At 38.5% G+C, this 23,652-nt stretch overlaps 1 protein-coding gene across 4 annotated transcripts in view; it reads right to left on the bottom strand.

Annotated features, from left to right (window-relative positions):
- The window catches only part of carm1p1, a 47,128-nt gene that overhangs the window by 9,269 nt on the left and 14,207 nt on the right, over window positions 1-23,652 (bottom strand). For 2 of the 4 annotated variants that reach the window (XM_012952634.3, XM_031890667.1), the window contains exons 3-10: window positions 12,047-12,172; window positions 10,022-10,128; window positions 7,554-7,658; window positions 6,772-6,882; window positions 3,786-3,963; window positions 2,950-3,040; window positions 2,142-2,223; window positions 196-281 (exon numbers count right to left, since the gene is read on the bottom strand). In XM_012952634.3, the coding sequence (XP_012808088.2) occupies window positions 196-281; window positions 2,142-2,223; window positions 2,950-3,040; window positions 3,786-3,963; window positions 6,772-6,882; window positions 7,554-7,658; window positions 10,022-10,128; window positions 12,047-12,172 (886 nt within the window). The remainder of the gene's footprint in view (window positions 1-195; window positions 282-2,141; window positions 2,224-2,949; window positions 3,041-3,785; window positions 3,964-6,771; window positions 6,883-7,553; window positions 7,659-10,021; window positions 10,129-12,046; window positions 12,173-23,652) is intronic. The other 2 variants (XM_031890668.1, XM_031890669.1) reach the window with 1 other exon arrangement.

Genomic DNA, 23,652 nt, shown 5'->3' with positions numbered 1-23,652 from the left:
ACATTCTTATTCCAAATGCTACCATGCTCAGTAACAACATAAGAGACCCATCACATTTATATGGAGATCTTTTCTTAAAAAATATCATAATTGTAGTTCTATGGTTAAAAGAAGAGGCACTAACTTCAGCCTGGATCATATCTAGGTTTATAAATAATATAGTACCGGCATACATAATACACAGGCAAAACTAACCTGTGTAGATCTTCTTCTTTACCATCAATAAAATTAACAGTATATTTTACTGTTCGGGCCATCAAGATTCTTATATCAAAAGTGTCCTAGGCAAAAAGGTTACAAATGTTCAGCTGGTCACTTATACTATATGGATATTGAATTGTATTTCAAACTACTATATTAGGGGGCACATTTACTAATCCACGTATCCGAATGGGAAAAATTCGGATTGGAAACAAACATTTTGCGACTTGTTCGTATTTTTTGCGATTTTTTCGTTGCCGTTACGACTTTTCGTAAATTGCTTGTATATTGTCGCGACTTTTTCGTATTGAGCGCTCATAAACGGCGGGCAAACCTTTCAGACTTTGCATGATTTTGGAAGCCTCCCATAGGACTCAATGCCACTCTGCAGCTCCAACCTGGCCCAAGGAAAGTCACGATACTGAAGCTTGAATGAATCTGAAACTTTTGTACTCAGCGCAACGGCTACGAAAAAGTTGCGACAATTCGCGCAAGTCGTACCGCTACGAAAAAGTCGCGACAATTCGCGCAAGTCGTACCGCTACGAAAAAGTCGCGACAATTTACGAAAAAGTCGTAACGGCTACTAAAAAGTCGCGACAATTAATGAAAAAAAACGCGAAATACCGATCATTATGAAAAAAACGCATTCGGACGCTTTTCGGACGTTCGTGGATTAGTAAATGTGCCCCTAGGTGTCCTGCAAAAATGTGTCTCTTTTTGTGTTACAGGTTTCTAATGTATTGCTTTGTTTATATTCTATAAATGAGCCCAGCAAGTGTCTGAGACTTAGGGGCAGATTTATTACAATTTGTATTTGTGTAATTGTAGAGGTTTTTTCAACCTCAACTTAACTCACATTTTTAAAAAGCTCCTCCCCAAAAAATCAAATACCTTAACGTAAAGTACAAAAAGCAATGTCTAGGACAGCTCCCATTGACATCTATATGACCTCACCTGCTTTTACATAGCATATTTTTATATTCATGTTTTGATACTTAATAAATAGCCAGAAATTCAGGAACAATCTTCAGGATTATTAGTGCAGAAAATATGAATCGTGCACAAAAAAAAATACAACCATTGATACATCTGCCCCTTGGTTTGTAGCCAAACTCAGTAATATTTGCCCCATTCAGGATCTTTATAGTGATTATATGTGGGTATTTATAAAGTAAAGCTTGACCCATTCCCAACACATGTATTTAAGTTCTTCTCCTTTTGCTCTACAACTAACCTACTTTCCCACACAATAAGTGTTGTGCTCTGTTCTCTAGAGGTACCAGTAAGATCTAATCAGTCTCAAAGTAGAAATAATGATAAAAATAAAGATTATAAATATAAATAATGTATCCACTATTGTAAAATGTAACACCAAGAAATCTTGTGATTACATATGGGCACAAGACCAAAGGGCGATTACAAGGGGGCACATTTTTTTATTTTTAATACAGAAATTTCAGTCAGTCATGTGACACAACATACATCACCAAACACTAATAACTTATGATATTACTAAGCTATTTATATAGTGAATACTGTACCCCCTATTGTAAAATATAAGGACATTATAAGTCACAGATGAGTTCCATGACCATATAAAAGTTTTAATACAGATCATGGAACTCCTAGGTGATTTATAATATCTTCATATTGTACAATATGGAACACATAATACACAAGTTTCAGTAAATCATGTGACACAGATTACATCACTAAGCACTGATTATAACTGATGACATCAATTTATACCACCATTTATAAAGATATAATTTTCAGGATATTCATGGCTCTTGTGTATTATAAGGATATAATTTAAAGTACATTAGTAATATTTTTGTAACTGTAAAATGGCATATTGCCTGAAAATCATTTTTAAACATGAAATTCTTTTGTGACTCAGTACTTAATCCAACATTTCACAAAAAGGGCAAAACTTACTATAATTGGCTGTCGGAAGTATTCATCAACTGCTGCACTTCGCAAGCCTGCCAAATTGACCCCATAAAAGCACTGCTGGTACCTAGACAAAACGTGGCAACAGAATGTTTTAATGTCAAGCTGCATATATTAGGTAAAGGTAATATGCTAGCATGGATTTATATTGCATTTTGCCATCAACAAGATTTCAAACAATTCTATTGAATTTATTTAACTTTTACATTTTTTAATTACAAAAAAAAAACGTGATGCGGAAAACCCCTAGATCCCATGCATTTTGGATATTAGATCCTACACCTGTAACATCATGACCAAACTGGGCTTCCCAGTGCCCACCAGAGAACAGGACATCCATTTCACTATTGCATATTGTTATAGGTATTATATCGATTTATGATGGAAATGGGTTAAGAGAATAACCATGGGATCCTTTGGTACTCTGGCAGGCCAGTCCCACCCTGCTCATGCTGCTGCTGCCTCATTACACATGAGAGAGTGGTAACCCTAATACACAAAGATACTAACATAGCAGCTGGGGTTGCAAAATAGACAACTTTTCAAAGACAATACAATATTTATGGTAATTGAGAGAAAGGCAAACCCAGTCAGACATTAGCAAATGTAGACAAGAATGGGTAAAATTTAAATTTTCATACCACCATGGCAGTCTTATCAATAACCTTAGTAATTTTGTTCAGCAAAGAAAAACATTACTACAGTCCTCATGTATAAACCTAAAGTTGCTGTATCTACTTTAAATATTTGGCATTCATTGAATGAAGAAATAGTAAACTAAGAAAGCTATTACCAGAAGTTTGCCCTGGAATAATGTTCTGTGTATAACTGTTCATCTGAAAAAGGAGCCAGGTGGATATCACTGAATGCAGGAAACATCATGCCTGAAAGACAAAGAAATTGACTAATTTAACCAAAAGTTTAGGCCTCAGCAGATTTTTTTCCACAATAAGAATAATAAAAATATATTAGAAGCACCAATCTCCTCGGTCATGTAGCTTTTAAAGATCAACAAATCATGAACGGAAAAACGATATGCAATAATGGGGCCATTTACCAACATTCAAATTTGTTAATTCATGGTTATTTGCTCTAAACTTGTAAAAAAAAACGTTTTTTGCGTCTATTAAGCATCAGAACCACAAAAAAACAAAATGTGAAAATATGCCATCTAAAAGCTGTCAAGGACATGTAGAAGTCAATGGGAGGCTAGGCTAATTGTAACAATCTTTATCTAATTTGTGGTTTTAGATGTTTTGTGTTTCAAAAAGCTCTAAAACCACTAAAATCTGAATGCTTTTCAGAGAACTATGACATAAATTAAAATGTATATAAGGTTATCTCATGGAAATAAACTTTCTAAATATCATAAATTGAAAATTCTGTAATATTTCTGAAATAAACAAGTTCACAATCTACACTGAATGCTCAATACTACATCTCAAAGCTGTGTCACAAACTTTTCCTGGGTTTTCAAATCTTGGCTTTCTTCGGGAAAGTGCCAAAAATGGCTAGATTACCTGTGCCCTGCAATTGCCATCGTGATTAACATCCTCATTTTAATGTTTCAGGCTGCAAAAAACTCACTGTATTCAATCATTGTTTATTGCTTAATGTGTAGCAGCTTACCTTTTGGTTTCAGCCACTTTTTAGAGTGCAGGTAACTCTCCAACATTCGTTCATTAAATAGCATGTATCCCATTGGCTCAGATATAATTACATCTACATACTCAGGGAGAGTTATTTCTTCAATTTTTCCACGTATAATAGAGATTTTTTCGGAAAGGTTGTTACTAATAACAAGCATCTAGAGAACAAGAGTGGAAAAAGAAAAGGGTCAGTACAGAAGACCAGAAGACCCTGGACTTGTTTTTTAACAGGGGTCATTTACAGAGACTTCGGACAAGTGATGTCAATGAAGCTTGAATTCTGGGAAACAAAGTTGCATTCTGGGGAAAAATGTTTTGCACTGAACCCCATTAGAAGCTGCCCACTCTTTTGTGCACGTGCAGTTTCATTACAGAAAAAAAGTCCATTCAGAGATGTATCATTAGTGCTACTGTATCTGTTATGACTTGGCCTGGTACCCTAGGGTTCAGCTTTATTACATTTCAGTCTAATGAATTTACATGGATGCATAGAATTTTGAATTTCAGCACAGTTATAGCATACAGGACTATCATGAATTGGCAAATTTATCAAAACATTTCCTGCTTTAATCAATGTGCCAGTATAGTGGAATGATTCTGATTGGTTTAAGCAATCAAATGTCTTTTTTTGCTGTGGGGAGCTAGGGGAGACATAATTATTATCTCAGACCCCTGATCCTATGTTGAGAAGAATATTATGTTATCTTCCTTTACTAGTGTACTATATTTTTGCCAGAGTGCTGTTTTTGCATATTTATTTATATTTTAGCTGCAATGGGAAAAACTATCCTGAGCCAGGTAATGTAGGGGCCCTGAAAATCACCTTTTGACTGGGGTTAGGTATAGAGCTTGCTAGTAGTGGCTGTGTAGAGCCACTTTGCATACTGCTCAGCACATTTGGACAAAACTAAATAGGGAGCATTAAAATACATTTACCGTATTTTCCGGCGTATAAGACGACCTTCACCACCTGACGTCACGCGTACGCACGGGGCGTAACCTAAGCAGCCAGAGGAAGCAGCAGGCGAGCGGGAAGGGTGGTGGATAAAGCCGTTACCTTTAAAGCTGGATGAAGCAGCCGGACGCAGCAGGTGAGCGGGAGGGGTGGTGGAGGATGCTGGGGGGAGCTGAAGTATGTGGGGGAGGATGTTGGGGGGAGCTGGAGCATGTTGGGGAGGATGCTAAGGGGAGCTGGATGATGTTGGGGAGGACGCTAGTGGTAGCTGGATGATGTTGGGGGAGGACGAGCTTTAGGACGCTGCGGGGGGGAGATTGAGGATATTTTAACTAGAAAAGTTGGGGGTCGTCTGATACGCCCAGCCGTCTTGTACGCTCGAGAATACGGTAATAATTTCAATAATATATGGTAGTAATGCTTCTCAACAGTGCTTAACACCTAGGGGCAGATTTATTAAGACACAAATTCGAATCCCGAATGGTAAAAATTCGGATTGGATACAATAATTTCTGATGATCGCAAATATCACGAATATGCTTACGAAAAAATCTTATTAGTCACAATAATATCGTATTGGTGATCCGAAAGTCACGAAATTTTCGTATCCGAACGATCGTAAAATGCAGGAAAACCTTTCTGACTTTGATTCTTCTGTGCATGATTTTGGAAGCCTCCCATAGGAATCAATGGCACTCTGCAGCTCCAACCTGGCCCAAGGAAAGTCATGATTCCGAAGCTTGAATGAATCTGAAACTTTCGTACTCGTTGCGACAATACGATTGTGAGGCGGTTTCTTTTTAAGCACAGTACATTTGTGGATTGATAAATCTCCCACCTACTGGCTCTATGATTTCAGAACGCTTAGTCCAAAGATAGAGGTGGATTTTATAGGTTTAAAGCACACAAATAGGCATAAACAAAATACAAAACTAATTGAGAGAGAAGGAATAGGGATGTAGCGAACATCGCCAAAAATGTTCTCGGACCCGTTCGCGGACTTTCGGCAAAACTCGCGAATATTCGCGAACTTTGCGAACCCCATAGACTTCAATGGGAAGGCGAACTTTAAAACCTAGAAAAGCCATTTCTGGCCAGAAAACTGATTTTAAAGTTGTTTAAAAGGTGCCACGACCTGGACAGTGGCATGCAGGAGGGGGATCAAGCAAAAATTTCTCTGAAAAATACTTTGTAAAAAAAACGCAAAAAAATAACGCCAAAAAATAACGCCAAAAAAAAAACGCAAGCTATTTCTGTGTATACGCAAAGGCGAAAAACCGAAGCGAAAAAACGCGGCGGAAAAAACCGAGGCGAAAAAACACAGCGCAAAAAAAAAAACGCGGCGAACCCAAAATGGCGAACATCGCCAAAAGTTCTCGAATTTCCGCGTTCTCGAACACCCGATGTTCGCGCGAATTAGTTCGCCGGCGAACAGTTCGCTACATCACTAAGAAGGAACACTGAGCTGAAATTATTTACTTTAAAAAAATATTTATTTCTAACATTTTGATTGTTATACAAACACATGAGAATTTCTAAAATTGAACACTAAAAAAACAAAAAATGAATTGTGAAACTATTTGCAGATATGGCTGAATTTATTTAATGCTAGTGGGCACATAACAGCAATTTATTTTAGAATACAGAATGCCTGGCAGATTAAATATAATGATGTAGATGATTGCACTGCATAACATAAAAGATAGCTTACTTATGTTGTTGAAAGAGGAAAGAAACCCTGAATGATTCTTTTGGAAATTGCTTCAGATGTGCTACAGCAGGACTCATTTTTGCAGACATGTGACTAATTTACTGTATTATGCAGCCATCCTTTGAAAACCATTCATTTCAAGATCTTTTAGATAAGATGCTTCATGTCGGATACCTCTCCTGTTTATTTTGCTTTTATCATTTCCACTAACAAGTTAGCAAGGCTGAATTACAAAACTATGTTAAAAGCTTCATGTCAGTATATTATTCTACAAGAATTGATTGAAAAGACCTCTCCTACCTCAGCATATTTTGCAACCGAGCTCCCTTCCACTGCATAAACCTTCCTTGCACCAGCTTGCACGGCAAAGAATGAGAGGATTCCCGAACCACAGCCAACATCCAGGACAACCTTGGGTAAGGAAATAGATAGGAAGCCCAAACTGAAAATCCATAAAACAAGATAAAGGCAAAAAAGACATAAATCTTTAGATTTGAATGTCATAAGTTATAATAAATTCAAGAATATTTTGAAATAATTGAAAATGGACATGAACGATCACTGTGATTCAATAAACTTTCCTTAGTAGTGTAAGCACTTCATTTGTTTCCATATTACAGATAACACAGAGCTGTAGTAAAAATTGCTAAAAATATTTTTATGGTCCATACTCTACAAGATTATGTGATCTACAGTAGTTTATCTGTGGGGACAGAGTATGACATAAGCCCAGGGGAATTGAAAAAGTTATCTCATGGTTTATCACATAAAAACTTGATGAGATTTAATTCAATTCTCCTAATTCAGGTCAAATTTTTCATGTGATAAACAGTGAGATATGTTTTTCTCATTGAACTGCATCTTAAATTGAATTTCGTCCATTAGTTTTCATGTGATAAACCTTTCTCTCACTGAATTATATCTAGCCCTTTGTTCCACACTACACAGAGATTTCATGATCAATAAATACAAGTTTATTTCATGTTCAGTAAATACAAAAAGCCAAACTGTTAATGCTGTAGATTTGTCCACAGGTAGAGAATCGAATATCCTTGCTGCACCTATAACAAATAATGTCTTACCTTGTTGTTGAAATCAACATGGTTTTGTAAAATAGCTTTGTGATATGTTGTGGTCCTTACATAGTCCTGCAGCATATTCTGTTGTTGAGATAAACAGCCATAAAACTGTTAAAATAAGAGAAATATGGTACAATAAATAGCATTATGATGCGTGTGTGTATATATATATATATATATATATATATATATATATATATATATATATATATAGCATCACTTGTGTCCACAGCTCGACATACTGCTATCTGCTGGGGCTTCAAGGGAACACTGAACAATAAGCTGCTTAAGGTTTCTGGACTGTTTGTTTGAGAGCAACAGTGGGTCTGGGAATATACTGTAGTTTGCAACCTTTTTATGTATGTATGTATGTATAACTTTATTTCTAAAGCGCTGTACAATCTTACAAAATACAAAATTACACACAGGGAGGACAAGTGTTATAATAAATAAATACAATAAATATATATATAAATACACAGGGAGTAACAATCTAAGTGATTGGGTAACGTAAAGGCACAAATTGGAAGGTAAGAGTGCACCAGGTATGGGCATTTGCCCTTAAGCGCAGGACTAGGCAAACTAGTGCTCCAGAAGGTAACAGCTGAGCTTTTTCTTAAAGAGAGTGGGTGAGTGTTCCCTACGAAGGGATTCAGGGATAGAGTTCCAGAGGTAAGGAGCAGCGAGATAGAAAGGTTTAAGATGAGAGAGCGCAGTGGGAGTGGATGGTGTAAAAAGACAGAGGCTCTGAGAGGAGCGGAGGTCTCCTAAAGAGAGAGTGTACAGGGAGAACAGCAAAGGACCAAGCACAGAGCCCTGAGGCACTCCCACACAAAACAGAACCAGGGTAGAGGATTTGTTAGCAAGAGCGACAGAGAAGGAGCAGTTAGAAGGTAGGAAGAGAACCAGGATGCAGCCTGATCCCGGATACCCAGAGAATAAAGAATTTGCATAAGGATAGAATGGTCGACAGTATCAAAAGCAGAGGAAAGGTCAAGGAGAATGAGGACTGAGTAGCATCCTTTGGCCTTGGCAGTCTGGAGATCATTTGCCACTCTACATAAGGCCGTCTTAGTGGAGTGCACAGGCTGAAAACCAGACTGCATAGGGTCCAGCAGATTATGGGTGCAGAGGAAGTTAGCGGCTAGGGGCAGGAGTGAGACAGAACGGTAGTTAGATAGGCAGGAGCAAATTTATTTTTAAGAATGGGTTTGACACATGCTTGTTTAAATAGAGAGGGAAAAGTACCAGAAGCCAGAGAGGAATTGAATATGTGGATAAGAGCTGGAGTAAGGGCAGGGGCACACTGTTTTAGTAGGGATGAGGGCATAGGATCCAGTGAGCAGGTAGTAGGCGGAGAGGAATGGAGAAGCTGGGAAACTTCAGACTCTGTTACGAGATCAAAGGAGCTGAATACGGAGAGAGGAGATTCTGGAAGCCTGAGATTACGGGTAGTATATAGATTCTGTAAGTGTAAATCAACTGGGCTTGATTCAAGACATTTTACTGAGTTCAACTGAGGGATAGGGAATTCCCTGGCATCCTAAACCCATTAAGGATAATACAGTCTTGGTACTGGAACTATACCCTAGTGAAACTTGGTAAGCTGTACCTAGATGTTCATCGATGCTGGAGGAAATGTGGCTGGGAAGGCACACTTTCTCATATTTTGTGACACTGACAAAAGGGGCAGTCTCATTATATGAGAAAATTTGGTCAAAATGACATAACTTTGTGCCCAAAAAAAACATTATGCCTTAGCTGATGCAACTGAATGGAAATTTAAGCCCCACTATGCTGATACACACTCTATAGAACTTCATTCTACTATTACGTAGCAGTGGGTTTACCCCATTTAATTCTTTGTGTGACTAGAGTGTATGGAAGGGATATGTATTGTATATATTGGGCAAATTTATTTATCTTTATTCATTTTAAAAACTCAATTATTAGTCACCATATGCTATCAAGTTTATTTTTCCCTGATCACGTTAATTTTTCTATAGTAGTCATAGTGAAGACAAATCTCTAATGGCTTAAGCTCAGTTGCAGGAAAAATTTAATTGCAGTAAAAAACCTTGATCAGGTGGGGGATTATCATATTGTTGTCAAGATTTTTTCTTGGGCTATAAACAAAAAATGTGGTTATAACTGAAGAAAAATGACAAAATATAATTACTTTGTTAACTTGTTTGTGGAAAAACTATATATAATTTCCCTGATTTTTCCAGGGCTTTTCTACAAAAAAAAACTTTATTAAACCAATAGGTAACTGCTTGGCTAATTGCTTGCACTTTTATGTAAAATTTGCTGTCATTCAAATGATTAAATGGTGTGCCTAAAGTTGGGCAGTTGTGTGCATTCAAAAAGATATTTTAGATTCATATCTGAATAGAAATAGGCATTCTCTAAACTTTAGCCTGAATTTTTTAAAACCTATTCCAGCTCATAATAAAGTACAATAAATATACCTGGAAGTACTGTGAAGCCGACGATTCCTCTGTGCGCTGAGAGAACACATTATGTTCCTTCCTGTGATTCCTATACCTCTTCAAAGCATTGTGAAAAGAACTGTACTCTGAAAAGATTGTAACACTCAGTTAATAGTATAGCACATAATGCATTGGACTCTTCTTTATAATTTAGTAATATACTTGTCTTTCATTATAGAAAGCTAACTGTTTCATTTTAGAAATATTCCAAGTTCATAAGCAGCAAATAGAAATATAAGTGTATAATTCTTTTGGTGAGAGTCTGTTGTAAAGTTGGCAGAATATTCTACTCCTTGAGCTGAATTTTGAGCTGTTTTACAGTTTTAACCTGGGATTTTGATATGGCATACAAATAAACATCTGTGTTTTTGGACTATTCATTTTAGGTGAGTTTGTGTTCACAGTGCTTCCTCCTGTTAGCATCAGATCTGATCTACCTTTTATCATGTAATTTCCTCAGCAATTTTGTTAAAAGCTGAAAAACCTCACTGTCAAATTATGGGACTGTTAAGTTAGTCACCTTTGGAAAAGCATGATCATTTGCAGATTAAAGGGAACCGAGAATGACTCTTAGATGTCCATTTATCAACATTTTCATTTTTCATGGTTTTAAAGGTTTTTGAAACCACGCCTAAACTTATTTCCATGAATGTCAGCCATTTATTAAAATATCTGAATTGAAAAGGACAATGAAAAAATACATGGCAAAACATGAAAATCGCATTGTCGTACAAATGCAAGCAGGGTCGGACTGGGAGGTGCAGGGCCCACCGGGACTACCGCCACCGGGGTCCCGCACCCCCCAAAGTTCCCCCGCCGTGCTCTGTCCCCCGACACCCCCCCCAATGTCCTCCCCTGAGCATGCATAAGTGAAATGTATCATGGGAGGACACCGGCGGCCAGGGGAGCGGCAACAGGCATCGGGTCTGGGCTGCCGGGGCCCACTGGGTTTTTTCCTGGAGTACCGGCGGCCCAGTCCAACCCCGAATGCAAGCATTAAAAAACCCTGAAAACAGCTAAAACCACAAAGCAAAAGATCTTTTAGTTGTACAAGTAACGGTTGCATTAATTTCTACATGATCTCAACAGGTTTTACATGGTGTATTTTTGCTTTCAAATTTGTCCTGGTTTTGTCACATAATCGCATTGCTTTTTAGCAACATGATTGTATTTTGTTGCAAAAAATACAATTCGTAAAAAATTGAACATTAGTATATGCCCACCTTAGAGGGGGCTGATTGGCATGTTTGGCAATTGCAAAGGCTTTGTAGCTTGCTGTTGATTCACAAGCTAGAATTATGTTGGCATTGAAATCTAAGGGAAAGCTATAACTGACTGGGGATAAATCTTTGACTAAAACTTAAAATGGAAGTTTAATTGCAGTAGAAAAGTTTATTTAGGCCAAAAATCATTAAATAAACAAAGTCACAATCTATTCTGAAAAGTTTTCTTTTAGAAAATTTTGTTAAAGCACATAGAAATTCACAGGGGGTAGCCATTTTGTAGGAGCTCTAGTTTTTTTTCAAGGTGCTCTAACTTTATTAGGGTGCATCCTCTGCATTTTTTACACTGTCCTAACAAACTGTTGTCCTGCCCCTGTTCTGTATAGTACTTTTATCAACTATCCAATCCTTCTTCTGTTGTATGGCAAAAGAAACTTACAGGTTCAAGTTAGCTATGACAAAGATTGATGGCGGCTCTTTTGTTTCATGTATAAAGACATTTCATTACAGTATCAACAGCATCTCTGTTTTCTCCTGTATATATAGTGTACCATTTGCTATATACTCGGCACTAGCATAAAGGGATACAAATAATTTTACAAATTAGAACCTAATTAGAATTTACTGTAGGCATAAACTAACTGATGTGCCTAGTAACTTGTTAAATGATTTGGTTACAATAATGAGTTATTAAAGCTGATTTAAAAAATTGCAGCAATGAGACTCTACACTCTGTAGCTCAGCATGCACATAGACAAATAACAGTACATTTAATACTTACCACTATGTGTCTTGAAATGTAACAATGCACTATTAAAACCAATTGTAATTAGGACTGATTGCTTCCCCACGCGGCAGTATTCTGTATCCTTGTTAATTAAACTCTTGAACACACAAACTCCATCACCTGGAGGAGAAACAACATGAATTAATAGAAATAGTTTGTTTAAATAATTGATGTCATTTTGTCTTTATTGATTCTAAAAAATGTGTATTAGTTTATACACCAAAAACACCAAATCCAGAATTGTGTAAACGTAGTGCAGACTGGTTTTACAATTCCATCCTAGAGAAATGCCTGATGGTCAAGGTGCATAAATAATATACATAGTAATGAGAAGTAGCACTCCCAAATATATGTTTGAGGTTAGGTGCTCACTGCTAGGATATTACCCGAAAATATCCTATGGACCTCTTTTGTTTTTTTTTTAAAACTGTGCTCCTGATCACGCCATAGCTTTGGGTTATGTTTTTGACTTAAATAAATATTTTTTTTTAATTTGGAGTGTCCTGTAAGGTATATAAATGTCACTGAGGTGTAGACAGCTAAACAGAGCTGAAATTTGCACTCTCTATAGCAACTCCATAGGTTTTCTCAAAGCTTGTATAGAGAGTTACTATAAATCGATGCATGCATAGGTATTCTCAAAACATTTCTCTAGTAAATGTGAGGGCACAGTGACCCTTTTAGAGAGACATGCTATTATGGGATGGGATCCATTATCTGGAAAAGGATGAATTACGGCCATTTCCCACAGAGTCACATTTTGTGAAATAATTGACAAATAAATATATCTTTATTGAGTTTGCAAAAGCAAAGAAAAAAATAAATTGGAACATAGTTTTGTCTTTTACACAAAATATAGCTTGTAAATCTGCCAAGTGTTGCGGGTGAGGAGGCACAGGGAGGAGGGGGTGGTTAATAATGGGACGATGTGGGGTGAAGGCACTTCAGTAATGACTCAATGAGGATTCCAGCTGTGGCATATATTCAGTTTTGTTATATGTTATTCTTCTCCATGCTTTCCAAAGCTCTTTATTCTTAGTTGTTCACACTATGTTGATACCTGGATGTTCCTCTGACAGCATGTTGTCTACTCTAAGTAGGGGCTTCTATAGACTTCCACATTCTGGCAAGGAGAGTTTTAACTGCAAACAACATTTGATTTAGTATAAATGCTTCTCCACTTTCTAAGCCTGGAGGGAATATGTGTAGAAGAGTTATAGCTGGGGATAGTGCTACAGCAAGGTTTAGTTTAGCAGCTACTAAGGTGGAAACCTCACTCCAAAGTGGTTATATCTTGGGGCAGTTCCAAAAGATGTGCACTAGAGTTCCCACTTGCCCACACTGTCCTTGCCCGAATACATACACACTAGTTTGTGTGGGGTCAGGCTCCACAGCTCCACACCTTGTGACATTTCTAACGCTCCCAACCAGTGAGCTCTAACTGAAGTTGGAGTTCTTATTCCATGATATCCATGTGTTTGCTTTTGTTTTCAAAATACCCTGATGTTACCAATCTTTATGACATTGATAACATACCCTTTGAGTGGGAGTCTTTTAAAAAAAATAGTTTCTAACCGTGTAACTTAGTCCGTGTTTACTATCAAAAGTCAGCACCTGAATGTACTGCGGTATGATCCTAAGCCAATGTTGTAGGTTGGGATATCAGGCACCAATGATCCAGGCGATTTTAGGATTTTGGTGATGGGGATCTTTGGCAACTCTGGGTGACTGTGAGTGAGGCATGAGTTGATGCGTGTGTGATGAGGCTCCATGCATCCAACATGGCTGCAGCTGCTGGGGGTGTGTGAAATTAGAATGATACGCGTGGTGGGGAATCCCCATCTATAGAGGATTCCATGGCTACTTAGTTTTGAAGTGATCCGCCGAAAATCTTTCCTGCATTGGATTGTGTGAGCAGAGAGATCCACAAAAATGTTGAGTTAAGAGGCATTTTGTTGTGCCCTCTAGAGTTGTTCTTTAGTCAAGAAGAAATTAATGCAGGCAATAATATCCCTTGGGCTGCTCTTGGAGCATTATTAGATTCGGTGCACCCTATCTTTAAGAGGGAACAGTCCAGTTGAGATAGGAGTTCCTAGAAAAATACCTTCAGCAACTCTTCCAGCCCACTCTGTTTGATCTCTTTTGATATGCCCTGAAATCGCAAGTTCTAGCGTCTATTGCAGTCTTCCAAATCCACTAGCTTTGCTTTAAGCTTTATAACTTGTCTTCCAGTGCATGGCTCAGATCAACTATTGCATTGTGTGCTGTTACAAGCTCTGACATCTTGCCTCGTGGTGGTCTGTGTGCTCTCGAATAGACCAAAGTTCAGATTTAAGTATGTTAACTACACCTGCTAGGTCTAAGTCATAGTCCTGCTAGCATTTCTTTAAAGGCTGAGAGAGTCAGCGATGGGACAGAGTGTGGGTCAGGCAAATCCGTGCCTTGTGCACCTTATTGTGCAGGAGCTTTGGAGATGCTGCTACTCCACCGGAAGCCTAAAGGGCCCTAGTAGGGGGGGATGTTGGTCTTTGGGCCTCCCTTCATTTGGAAAAGATAGTTCCTCTCCTTTAAGGGGGTTTGAAATCTGTATGGGCTTCATGACTCAATTCTGCCAGTTGCTTCCCCTTCCTAAATCTCCAAAAAACTACTCAGTCACTTGTAACCCCCTTAGAACATATTACATTATCTATTGACTTTCTTCATCTCTCCACTCAGAAAGAGGATGCTATTTCATCCCTTTGCCTGATAACCTTTCTGTACTGTTGGTGTGAAGAAGCCGACAAAATATGGATGGGAAACACAGTAGGGGGTGGAGCTTCCACATTGATAGACAGAATGGCACCAGTACCTCTAAGGCTTATGTCCCTTGGAGAGATTAGTCGGCCATAGTAGCAGAGATTAATCGGAGCGACTAATCTCTACATGGGGCATTAGCCTTACAGGCACTGGTGCCATCCTCTCCTAAATGCCTTTCCATTGTCAACAAAGTGAATAGCCGGTGGAAAGGCATATGTGTCACTTTGTTTTTCAGAAGCTGCGCAAAGTTTTTTCTTGCAGGCAACTTTACGTGACTTTGGAAAAGACAGCAATGCGTTTGCCATTCGCGTATGTGATTCACTTTGCTGCTGGTAGAAAAGCAATTTGGAGAGATTATTCGCCCACGGTAGCAGAGATTTATAACAGACAACTAATCTCTCTGTGGGGCATTAGCCTAAGGGCTATAACAAAATTACTATCTAAATTACAAAATGATTTAACCCTGTATATTCTGTAAAGCATTGCCACTGCATAACCTACATTAGATCAAGTTATAGATACATGATATATGGTAATGGCACGTCTATAACACAAGTCCCGCCGGCCTTTTCTGTAATAAATAAACAGTACCTTGTACTTGATCCCAACTAAGCTGCATGAATCCATATTGGCTGAATATTGGCTGAAAACAATTCCTTAGCATACATACTCCTTGCTAACATAAAACCTTTTAAACTGTTACAGTGATTTCATGGGACTGTATTTATAATCTGGCTGCACACACAGCAGCTGACCAAAGCTTCCAAGCTGAAAACATAGGTGAAAGGAATTTGTCTTGCTGTCTGATCTGATTGTTCTAATCATTACAACTGTTCACTTGTTTTTAACTAATTCTTTTCTAGTAGATGGCCTTTCAGGAGAATGTCTATTCATTTCTCCTTTTTCTTATTCTCTATTCTATTTTCCACCTCTTTTCTCCTCCTTCTATGCTAGTTCCTTTGCCGTGCACACCATGCAAAGTGACATTATTTCACAGACAACAGATGTAGTGTAACACAACTTGGATATTTGCATCTATTCAAAATAAAAATGAAAAAAAAAAGAAGCAGACATGGCTGTTACCTACAATTACTATTATAGTGTTACCTATAATAGTAACTTTATAAACCTTTATAAAAGTGCCTTGGGGTTATCCTTGATTCTGCCCTGTCCTTCACCCCTCATATCCAATCACTTATCAAATCATGTCACTTTCACCTAAGAAATATCTCCAAAATCCGATCATTTATCACCCAAGATGCTGCCAAAATTCTTATTCACTCTCTTATAATATCTCGCCTGGACTACTGTAACTCCCTATTAATTGGCCTTCCCCTCCAAAGACTGTCCCCACTCCAGTCCTTAATGAATACTGCTGCCAGGCTCATACACCTCTCCAACCGCTCCTCCTCTGACATGCCACTCTGCCAATCCCTGCACTGGCTTCTGCTACCATCCAGGATAAAATTCAAACTATTGACCCTCACATTTAAAGCAGTCCATAACTCTGCCCCACCCTACATCTCTGAACTCATCTCTAGGTACCATCCAACCCGCTTGTTACGCTCCTCTACTGACCTGCTCCTCAACTCCTCTCTCACTCCCTCCTCACAATTCGCATTCAAGACTTTGCAAGGGCTGCCCCCCTTCTCTGGAATTCGCTCCCACAAACTGTCAGACTTTCTCCCAATCTCTCTGCCTTCAAGAGATCTCTAAAAACACATTTATTTAGAGAGGCTTACCCTAATCTAGCTTAGCAATACCCTGAGCCACACCTCTCACAACTCTGGTCATGCCCATTCCCACACCTTGTGTCTCAACCCTTTCTCCTTGTAGATTGTAAGCTCTTTTAGGCAGGGCCCTCTTCACCTCTTGTATCGGTTACTGATTGCTTTATATGTTACTCTGTATGTCCAATTTATGTAACCCACATATTGTACAGTGCTGCGGAATATGTTGGCGCTTTATAAATAAATGTTAATGTAATGTAATAAAAATGTAATGTCACAAAACATTACTAAAAAACCTTTGTTTAAATGTGTAGAGCCTGTTCAGCAGGGTGTGTTAATGGTTCAGCTTTTCCGGCATGCCCCATCAATTTGTTAGCGATCAATTATTATTTGTAGTTAGACATACTACATGTTTGGGGGCTGGATAACATAAAGGTATTGCTGTAGAGCCCAGGCAGGAGGCCATACAAAGGGTTACATCCAGCCCACAGGCCTCCTGTTTGCCAGCCTAAATAAGATTGCAAATTCTGATATTATTATTAGTGGTCACTTATGACTCCAAGTGAAGTGCAGTTCCCGCAAAGTACCCCTTTTATTGAGAAGGTATTAACAGCAAAATGAGTTGCTTGCCCTTCTGTATAGTTGCACTCAGTGCAACTTAGTCCTTCCTGCCTTCCATTCCAGATCAAGTGCTGCTGCACTACTAATGCAGGGGAACCCTGGAGCTACCACCACTTCCTAACCAGGCACTAGCTTCATGCCAGCATCAATAGGTGCAAGTACACTTGTGCTACACTCAAATGCCAAATACCAGCAAATACACCAGATGGACTTCTGTGCAATTGTGTCCAATTTGCATTGTATTAATTGTGGCAAATCAGGCACAGCTCAATTGCATCAGATGAAAAGACCCTTTTTTTCACCTGGCACCAAGGGGGCTCTAAAGGGTGCACTCTTGTAGGATATTGGGAATTGCATCTGATTTAGAAGTAAACATATAAGGCCTTATTTATAAGTGAAAGTGCAGCGTGCAATTTTGGGGCTGAAATTGCCATGTTTTTTAACCACAGAGCCTTTTCATATAATGATTTCAGCACCATTTCATCTACTGGCAGAGAGTTACTTAGTGCAATTGCACTATTGCACTGGCACAAGGAGCTGACATTGGACGCTGGAGTCAATTTGCACAATGACTGTGAACATTTTTGCACAACCGCAACTTCAGTTGCAGTTTGTAAATGAGCCCTATAATAGTTCATAAACTGACACTCAAAATCTAAGCTGTAAAACTGTTCCATAGGTTGGTGGGAGGTATTGGACATTTTTGTCCTTTAAAAACAGCCATGATTTCCAGTCTGTTTCCCGTCAATGAACTGAAACTCTTATCATCAACAACTGGTTCTTGGGGAAATATTGACTTACATCTGGCATTGTGTTTGTTTTACCATAAAATTATCAGAAAGGACCAGTTATTCTCTGCATAGTTTATAATACAGTAAAGCCTTAGAATTTCTAGTCTGATGATGGTTTTCTTTGCTGTAATTTAGCATGAAAAAGCACAGAATGCATTTATTGTGGCCACCTGAAAGTGTGCACTGTGCAGCTATGAAATAAAATGAATTCTGCTGTAGACAAGTCTTATTTTCTAGCTCATTTAAATAGGATGTGACATTGTTATACAAAGGGCACTTTTCAGATATGTATTTTTTTCTGAAAACAATGGTATTTTCTTCTATTTGGCAAAGCTAAAAATATTGCAAAAGAAAGAAAGAAAACCTTTACAGCTGCATTAAAGAACTCAGAACATGATTCAGTGGTGCGCTTTCTTTCTAAAACAAGACAGTGTCTGCTTCTTTGAACTCCTACAGTGATAATGATTCTGGCAAATCACCTAAAAAGGATTTAAAGGGAATCAGGTGGGAGGCATAACTGTCACCTACAGAAGCAGCTTCAGAACAGGGTGACTCTTTCCTCTCTGTATTGACATTCAGTGCGGATGGAGCCACTCAGATTGCAAAATGAAATAAACCAATTGCAGCTGTTAATTTTATATTTATAGAAATCTTATTGTTGGAGATAGTACCAAATTGTATGTTGTATAATGAAATTATACTGTATAATGCTTTTTGGTCATTATTCTTGCAGCTATTTTCTTAAAACTACTTGGAACTTTGCCAAATGGTTGAATAAGACCAAGGAGGCCATTTAATAACTGTCCAAATGTTTTTTTGAATTTTTAGCGCTAAAAGTCACAGAAAAAAAAGTTGCAACTTTTCCAAGATTTACTATGTGACAAAATGGCTACAATTCCAAATCCAACAATTCACGGGCTAAAACTAGTCAAGCTCATGTAGAAGTCAGTGGCAGATGTCTCTTGCCTGGCGGATCCTTCTTTTGCTTTGAAACTTTAGAGGTTTTGGATTTTTGACACTGCTTTTTTGTGTGATAGTTCGAGTTTTTTTTTTGCCCACGATATTTATTCGTATGCCATTTTTACACACATTTACACGTATTTATCAATGGGTTAAAGTTACAGTTAACCATATGATAAATACACTTCTAAAATTCCCATTGGAAGGAATAGAACATGGGTGAGTTTTTTCTGTATTAAGCTCTAAACTTACATTTTGATAAATATGCCCCCTAATGTATCAAGACATACAAGCCCCAATTGAATAAACAGCTTATTCTATAATGTTATCTACATTTATTTGCACAAAACCTAAATTTTGCCATCCAAGATAACATTCATTTGTAAAAGTCATGAATACTGAGAAAATCTGTGGCAGCTATATCAAGTATACAGTGGTGTGAAAAACTATTTGCCCCCTTCCTGATTTCTTATTCTTTTGCATGTTTGTCACACAAAATGTTTCTGATCATCAAACACATTTAACTATTAGTCAAAGATAACACAAGTAAACACAAAATGCAGTTTTTAAATGAGGGTTTTTATTATTTAGGGAGAAAACAAATCCAAACCTACATGGCCCTGTGTGAAAAAGTAATTGCCCCCTGAACCTAATAACTGGTTGGGCCACCCTTAGCAGCAATAACTGCAATCAAGCGTTTGCGATAACTTGCAACGAGTCTTTTACAGCGCTCTGGAGGAATTTTGGCCCACTCATCTTTGCAGAATTGTTGTAATTCAGCTTTATTTGAGGGTTTTCTAGCATCAACCGCCTTTTTAAGGTCATGCCACAACATCTCAATAGGATTCAGGTCAGGACTTTGACTAGGCCACTCCAAAGTCTTCATTTTGTTTTTCTTCAGCCATTCAGAGGTGGATTTGCTGGTGTGTTTTGGGTCATTGTCCTGCTGCAGCACCCAAGATCGCTTCAGCTTGAGTTGACGAACAGATGGCCGGACATTCTCCTTCAGGATTTTTTGGTAGACCGTAGAATTTATGGTTCCATCTATCACAGCAAGCCTTCCAGGTCCTGAAGCAGCAAAACAACCCCAGACCATCACACTACCGCCACCATATTTTACTGTTGGTATGATGTTCTTTTTCTGAAATGCTGTGTTACTTTTACGCCAGATGTAACGGGACACGCACCTTCCAAAAAGTTCAACTTTTGTCTCGTCGGTTCACAAGATATTTTCCCAAAAGTCTTGGCAATCATTGAGATGTTTTTTAGCAAAATTGAGACGAGCCATAATGTTCTTTTTGCTTAAAAGTGGTTTGTGCCTTGGAAATCTGCCATGCAGGCCGTTTTTGCCCAGTCTCTTTCTTATGGTGGAGTCGTGAACACTGACCTTAATTGAGGCAAGTGAGGCCTGCAGTTCTTTAGATGTTGTCCTGGGGTCTTTTGTGGTCTCTCGGATGAGTTGTCTCTGCGCTCTTGGGGTAATTTTGGTCGGCCGGCCACTCCTGGGAAGGTTCACCACTGTTCCATGTTTTTGCCATTTGTGGATAATGGCTCTCACTGTGGTTCGCTGGAGTCCCAAAGCTTTAGAAATGGCTTTATAACCTTTACCAGACTGATAGATCTCAATTACTTTTGTTCTCATTTGTTCCTGAATTTCTTTGGATCTTGGCATGATGTCTAGCTTTTGAGGTGCTTTTGGTCTACTTCTCTGTGTCAGGTAGCTCCTATTTAAGTGATTTCTTGATTGAAACAGGTGTGGCAGTAATCAGGCCTGGGGGTGACTACAGAAATTGATATTAAAATTGAAAATTGAAATTGATAAACCGCAGTTAAGTTATTTTTTAACAAGGGGGGCAATCACTTTTTCACACAGGGCCATGTAGATTTGGAGTTTTTTTTCTCCCTTAATAACGTAAACCTTCATTTAAAAACTGCATTTTGTGTTCAATTATGTTATCTTTGACTAATAGTTAACGGTTTTTGATGAGCAGAAACATTAAAGTGTGACAAACATGCAAAAGAATAAGAAATCAGGAAGGGGGCAAATAGTTTTTCACACCACTGTAAGTAAATCTAAAGCAACTGGACTTGCTGAGTAATCATTGAAGGCGTTTCACTAATCATCCGAGCAGCTTCTTCAGTTCAACTGACTGGTATGGGAAGTCCTCAGCAATATGAACTCTTCCACTAATCCAGGGGTGTCAAACTCAATCACATAAGGGGGCCGAAATCTAAAACACAGGCTAAGTCGTGGGCCAAATTTTTTATTAATTTACTTAATAAGATACTAAGGGGTATATTTATCACAATGTGTAAAAAGTGGAGTAAGACATTACCGGTGAGGTTGCTCATAGCAGCCAATAGATGCTTTGTTACTGTTGAAATCTGATTACGGATTGGATGCCTTGGGCAACATTACTGGTAATGCTTCACTCCACTTTTTACACAGAATGATAAATATACCCCTTAGTCTTAGTTACTATGTGAGGAAATGGAAATTGATCAGGCTGGATGGTTAGACACACTCACCAAGGGACACATAAAACAGCCAGGTGGGCCGGATTTGGCCAACGGGCCTTGTGTTTGACATATATGCACTAATCCAATCACAATGGCACTTTGTAACTCTTCAGAGAGGAGACATCTGAAACTCACAGAGGTGTGAGTGCTGTGGAGTTACTTTGATATGATTACCAAATACAAATGCTTTAGGGCTCTGGCACACGGGGAGATTAGTCGCCCGCGACAAAACTCCCTGTTCGCGGGCGACTAATCTCCCCGAGTTGCCTTACCCTGCCATCCCACCGGCGAACATGTAAGTTGCCGGTGGGATGGCACACGCGGCGGTGCGATTTCGCGCAAATCGACGAAAAAGCCTTGCAAGTCTTTTTCGGCGATTTCCCGAAATCGTGCCGCCGCGAAGGCAACTCGGGGAGATTAGTCGCCCGCGAACAGGGAGTTTTGTCGCGGGCGACTAATCTCCCCGTGTGCCAGAGCCCTTAGATTTACTTCTACTAGGTCATCCATGACCTGGATGAAAGAAAATGTTCATAGTCTGTGGCAGCTAATTATGATGCAGCTCATTAGGACAAAAAAATAAATAAATAAGTTTGATATATTCCATAGTTTGAATCTAATTTTATCACGGTTTTAACTAAACACCATGATTAGTGGTAGCAGATATAGACATGTGTATCAAATAGGTGGAATCTGTAGGCTGAGAGGTATGTGTTTACAGAAATGACTGATTTCAGGGGACAGGGACTGGATTAGTAAATGTGCCCCTTTGTCTTGTTTGTTCATGTGGCCTTCTGGGCTGGACTTTCATTGGTGCACAAATTGGTTCTATATATTTTATCATTTAGAATTTTAGTTTATAAAATGAAATAAGAGTTTCAAGTGGCCATTGTCGTAATCCCAAGCTAAAGCTGAGAAGGCAGTGCATGTGGGGGTCTCCTTGGCGTGAGTTGAAAATCTGATAGCCTTTGTTTAAGTATTCACTTTAATATTTTCAGAATATGGCCAGTGTATAGAATTCAAGTTTGTGGGAAAAAAAAGAAATACAAGTGTTAATAAATGCCCCCATTAATCTCAGATAGCATTCCAACATGCTGCTTCCATAATATTAACTGTTAATTTAGCATTAGCAGAAACAGGCAATCCTTAAGTACACATTTGCATTCCCTCTTAAGTTTGATTTAGCATGTAATATAGCTGTCAGAATGACATCTTTCTAAGTGCGTGATCTGAACAGATTTCTAAGTGATCAAGTCAGTCTGTTATGATCATAAATTGATGCAGGTGGATGGAAGCTCTCCAAGTTATTAAAAATAGCTCTGTTACTTCAGCCAGCCATTAATCTCGACTCTCTTGATTGTAAGCTAGCAGAATAATGTTTAATACTTCCTCAGCAACAGGGCATAGCACCCTGCCTTTCATTTATATATTCTGCATTAAAGTATCAAAACTGTGACAGCTACTTAAACCTTGACAAAGATTTCAGTTAGCTAAAGTGAAAATCTCTGTATTTTCTGCTGCTCTGTGGCTGAGGTATTGAAGGGACCTTTATCTTGATAAAGGTCATAGGGCTGATTCACTAAAGTGCGTTAAAACATGCGTTATTTATAGCATGCATTAAAAATTTTATCACGTCTAATTTATCGCGTCTTAACGCACAATTCACTAAAAGCATACTTGCGTTAATTTACGCGCGATGCTGCTTGCGTTATTTTAGACACGAAGACTATTTTGATGGAACGAGCGCTAATCAACGCACCACGTACAAATATTTGCTGCATGTGAAAAAACCCACGCCATGTTAGCCATACACGCCATTACTTTCAGAAAATTACTGTACTGAAAATGACCATTTCCATGCAAACTGGAGGCTGCATCACTCTAGGGCCAACACATACTTGAATAAATCCCACTGCAAAGTCCATATTGTGTTGCCAAAAGCTCATTAACTGTATTTTTCTATAATTACCGCCTGCCTCAAGTAGGTGTTAATTTTCGCATAGACTAATGCGATATTTAGCGCGTCTAAGGGGCAGATTTACCAAAGCACGAATTCGAATCCCGAATAGCAAAAATTCGGAATGGAAACGAACATTTCACAAATTTTTCATCACCATCGCGACTTTATCGTATTTTGCGCAACTATTTCATCGCTGTTGCAACTTTATCGTATTGAACGCTCGTA

The sequence above is a fragment of the Xenopus tropicalis genome, chromosome 1, assembly GCF_000004195.4.
Source record: "Xenopus tropicalis strain Nigerian chromosome 1, UCB_Xtro_10.0, whole genome shotgun sequence".
NCBI lineage: Eukaryota > Metazoa > Chordata > Amphibia > Anura > Pipidae > Xenopus > Xenopus tropicalis.
Note: the sequence above shows the minus strand (reverse complement) of the source record. Positions and strands in the feature narration are given on the sequence as shown.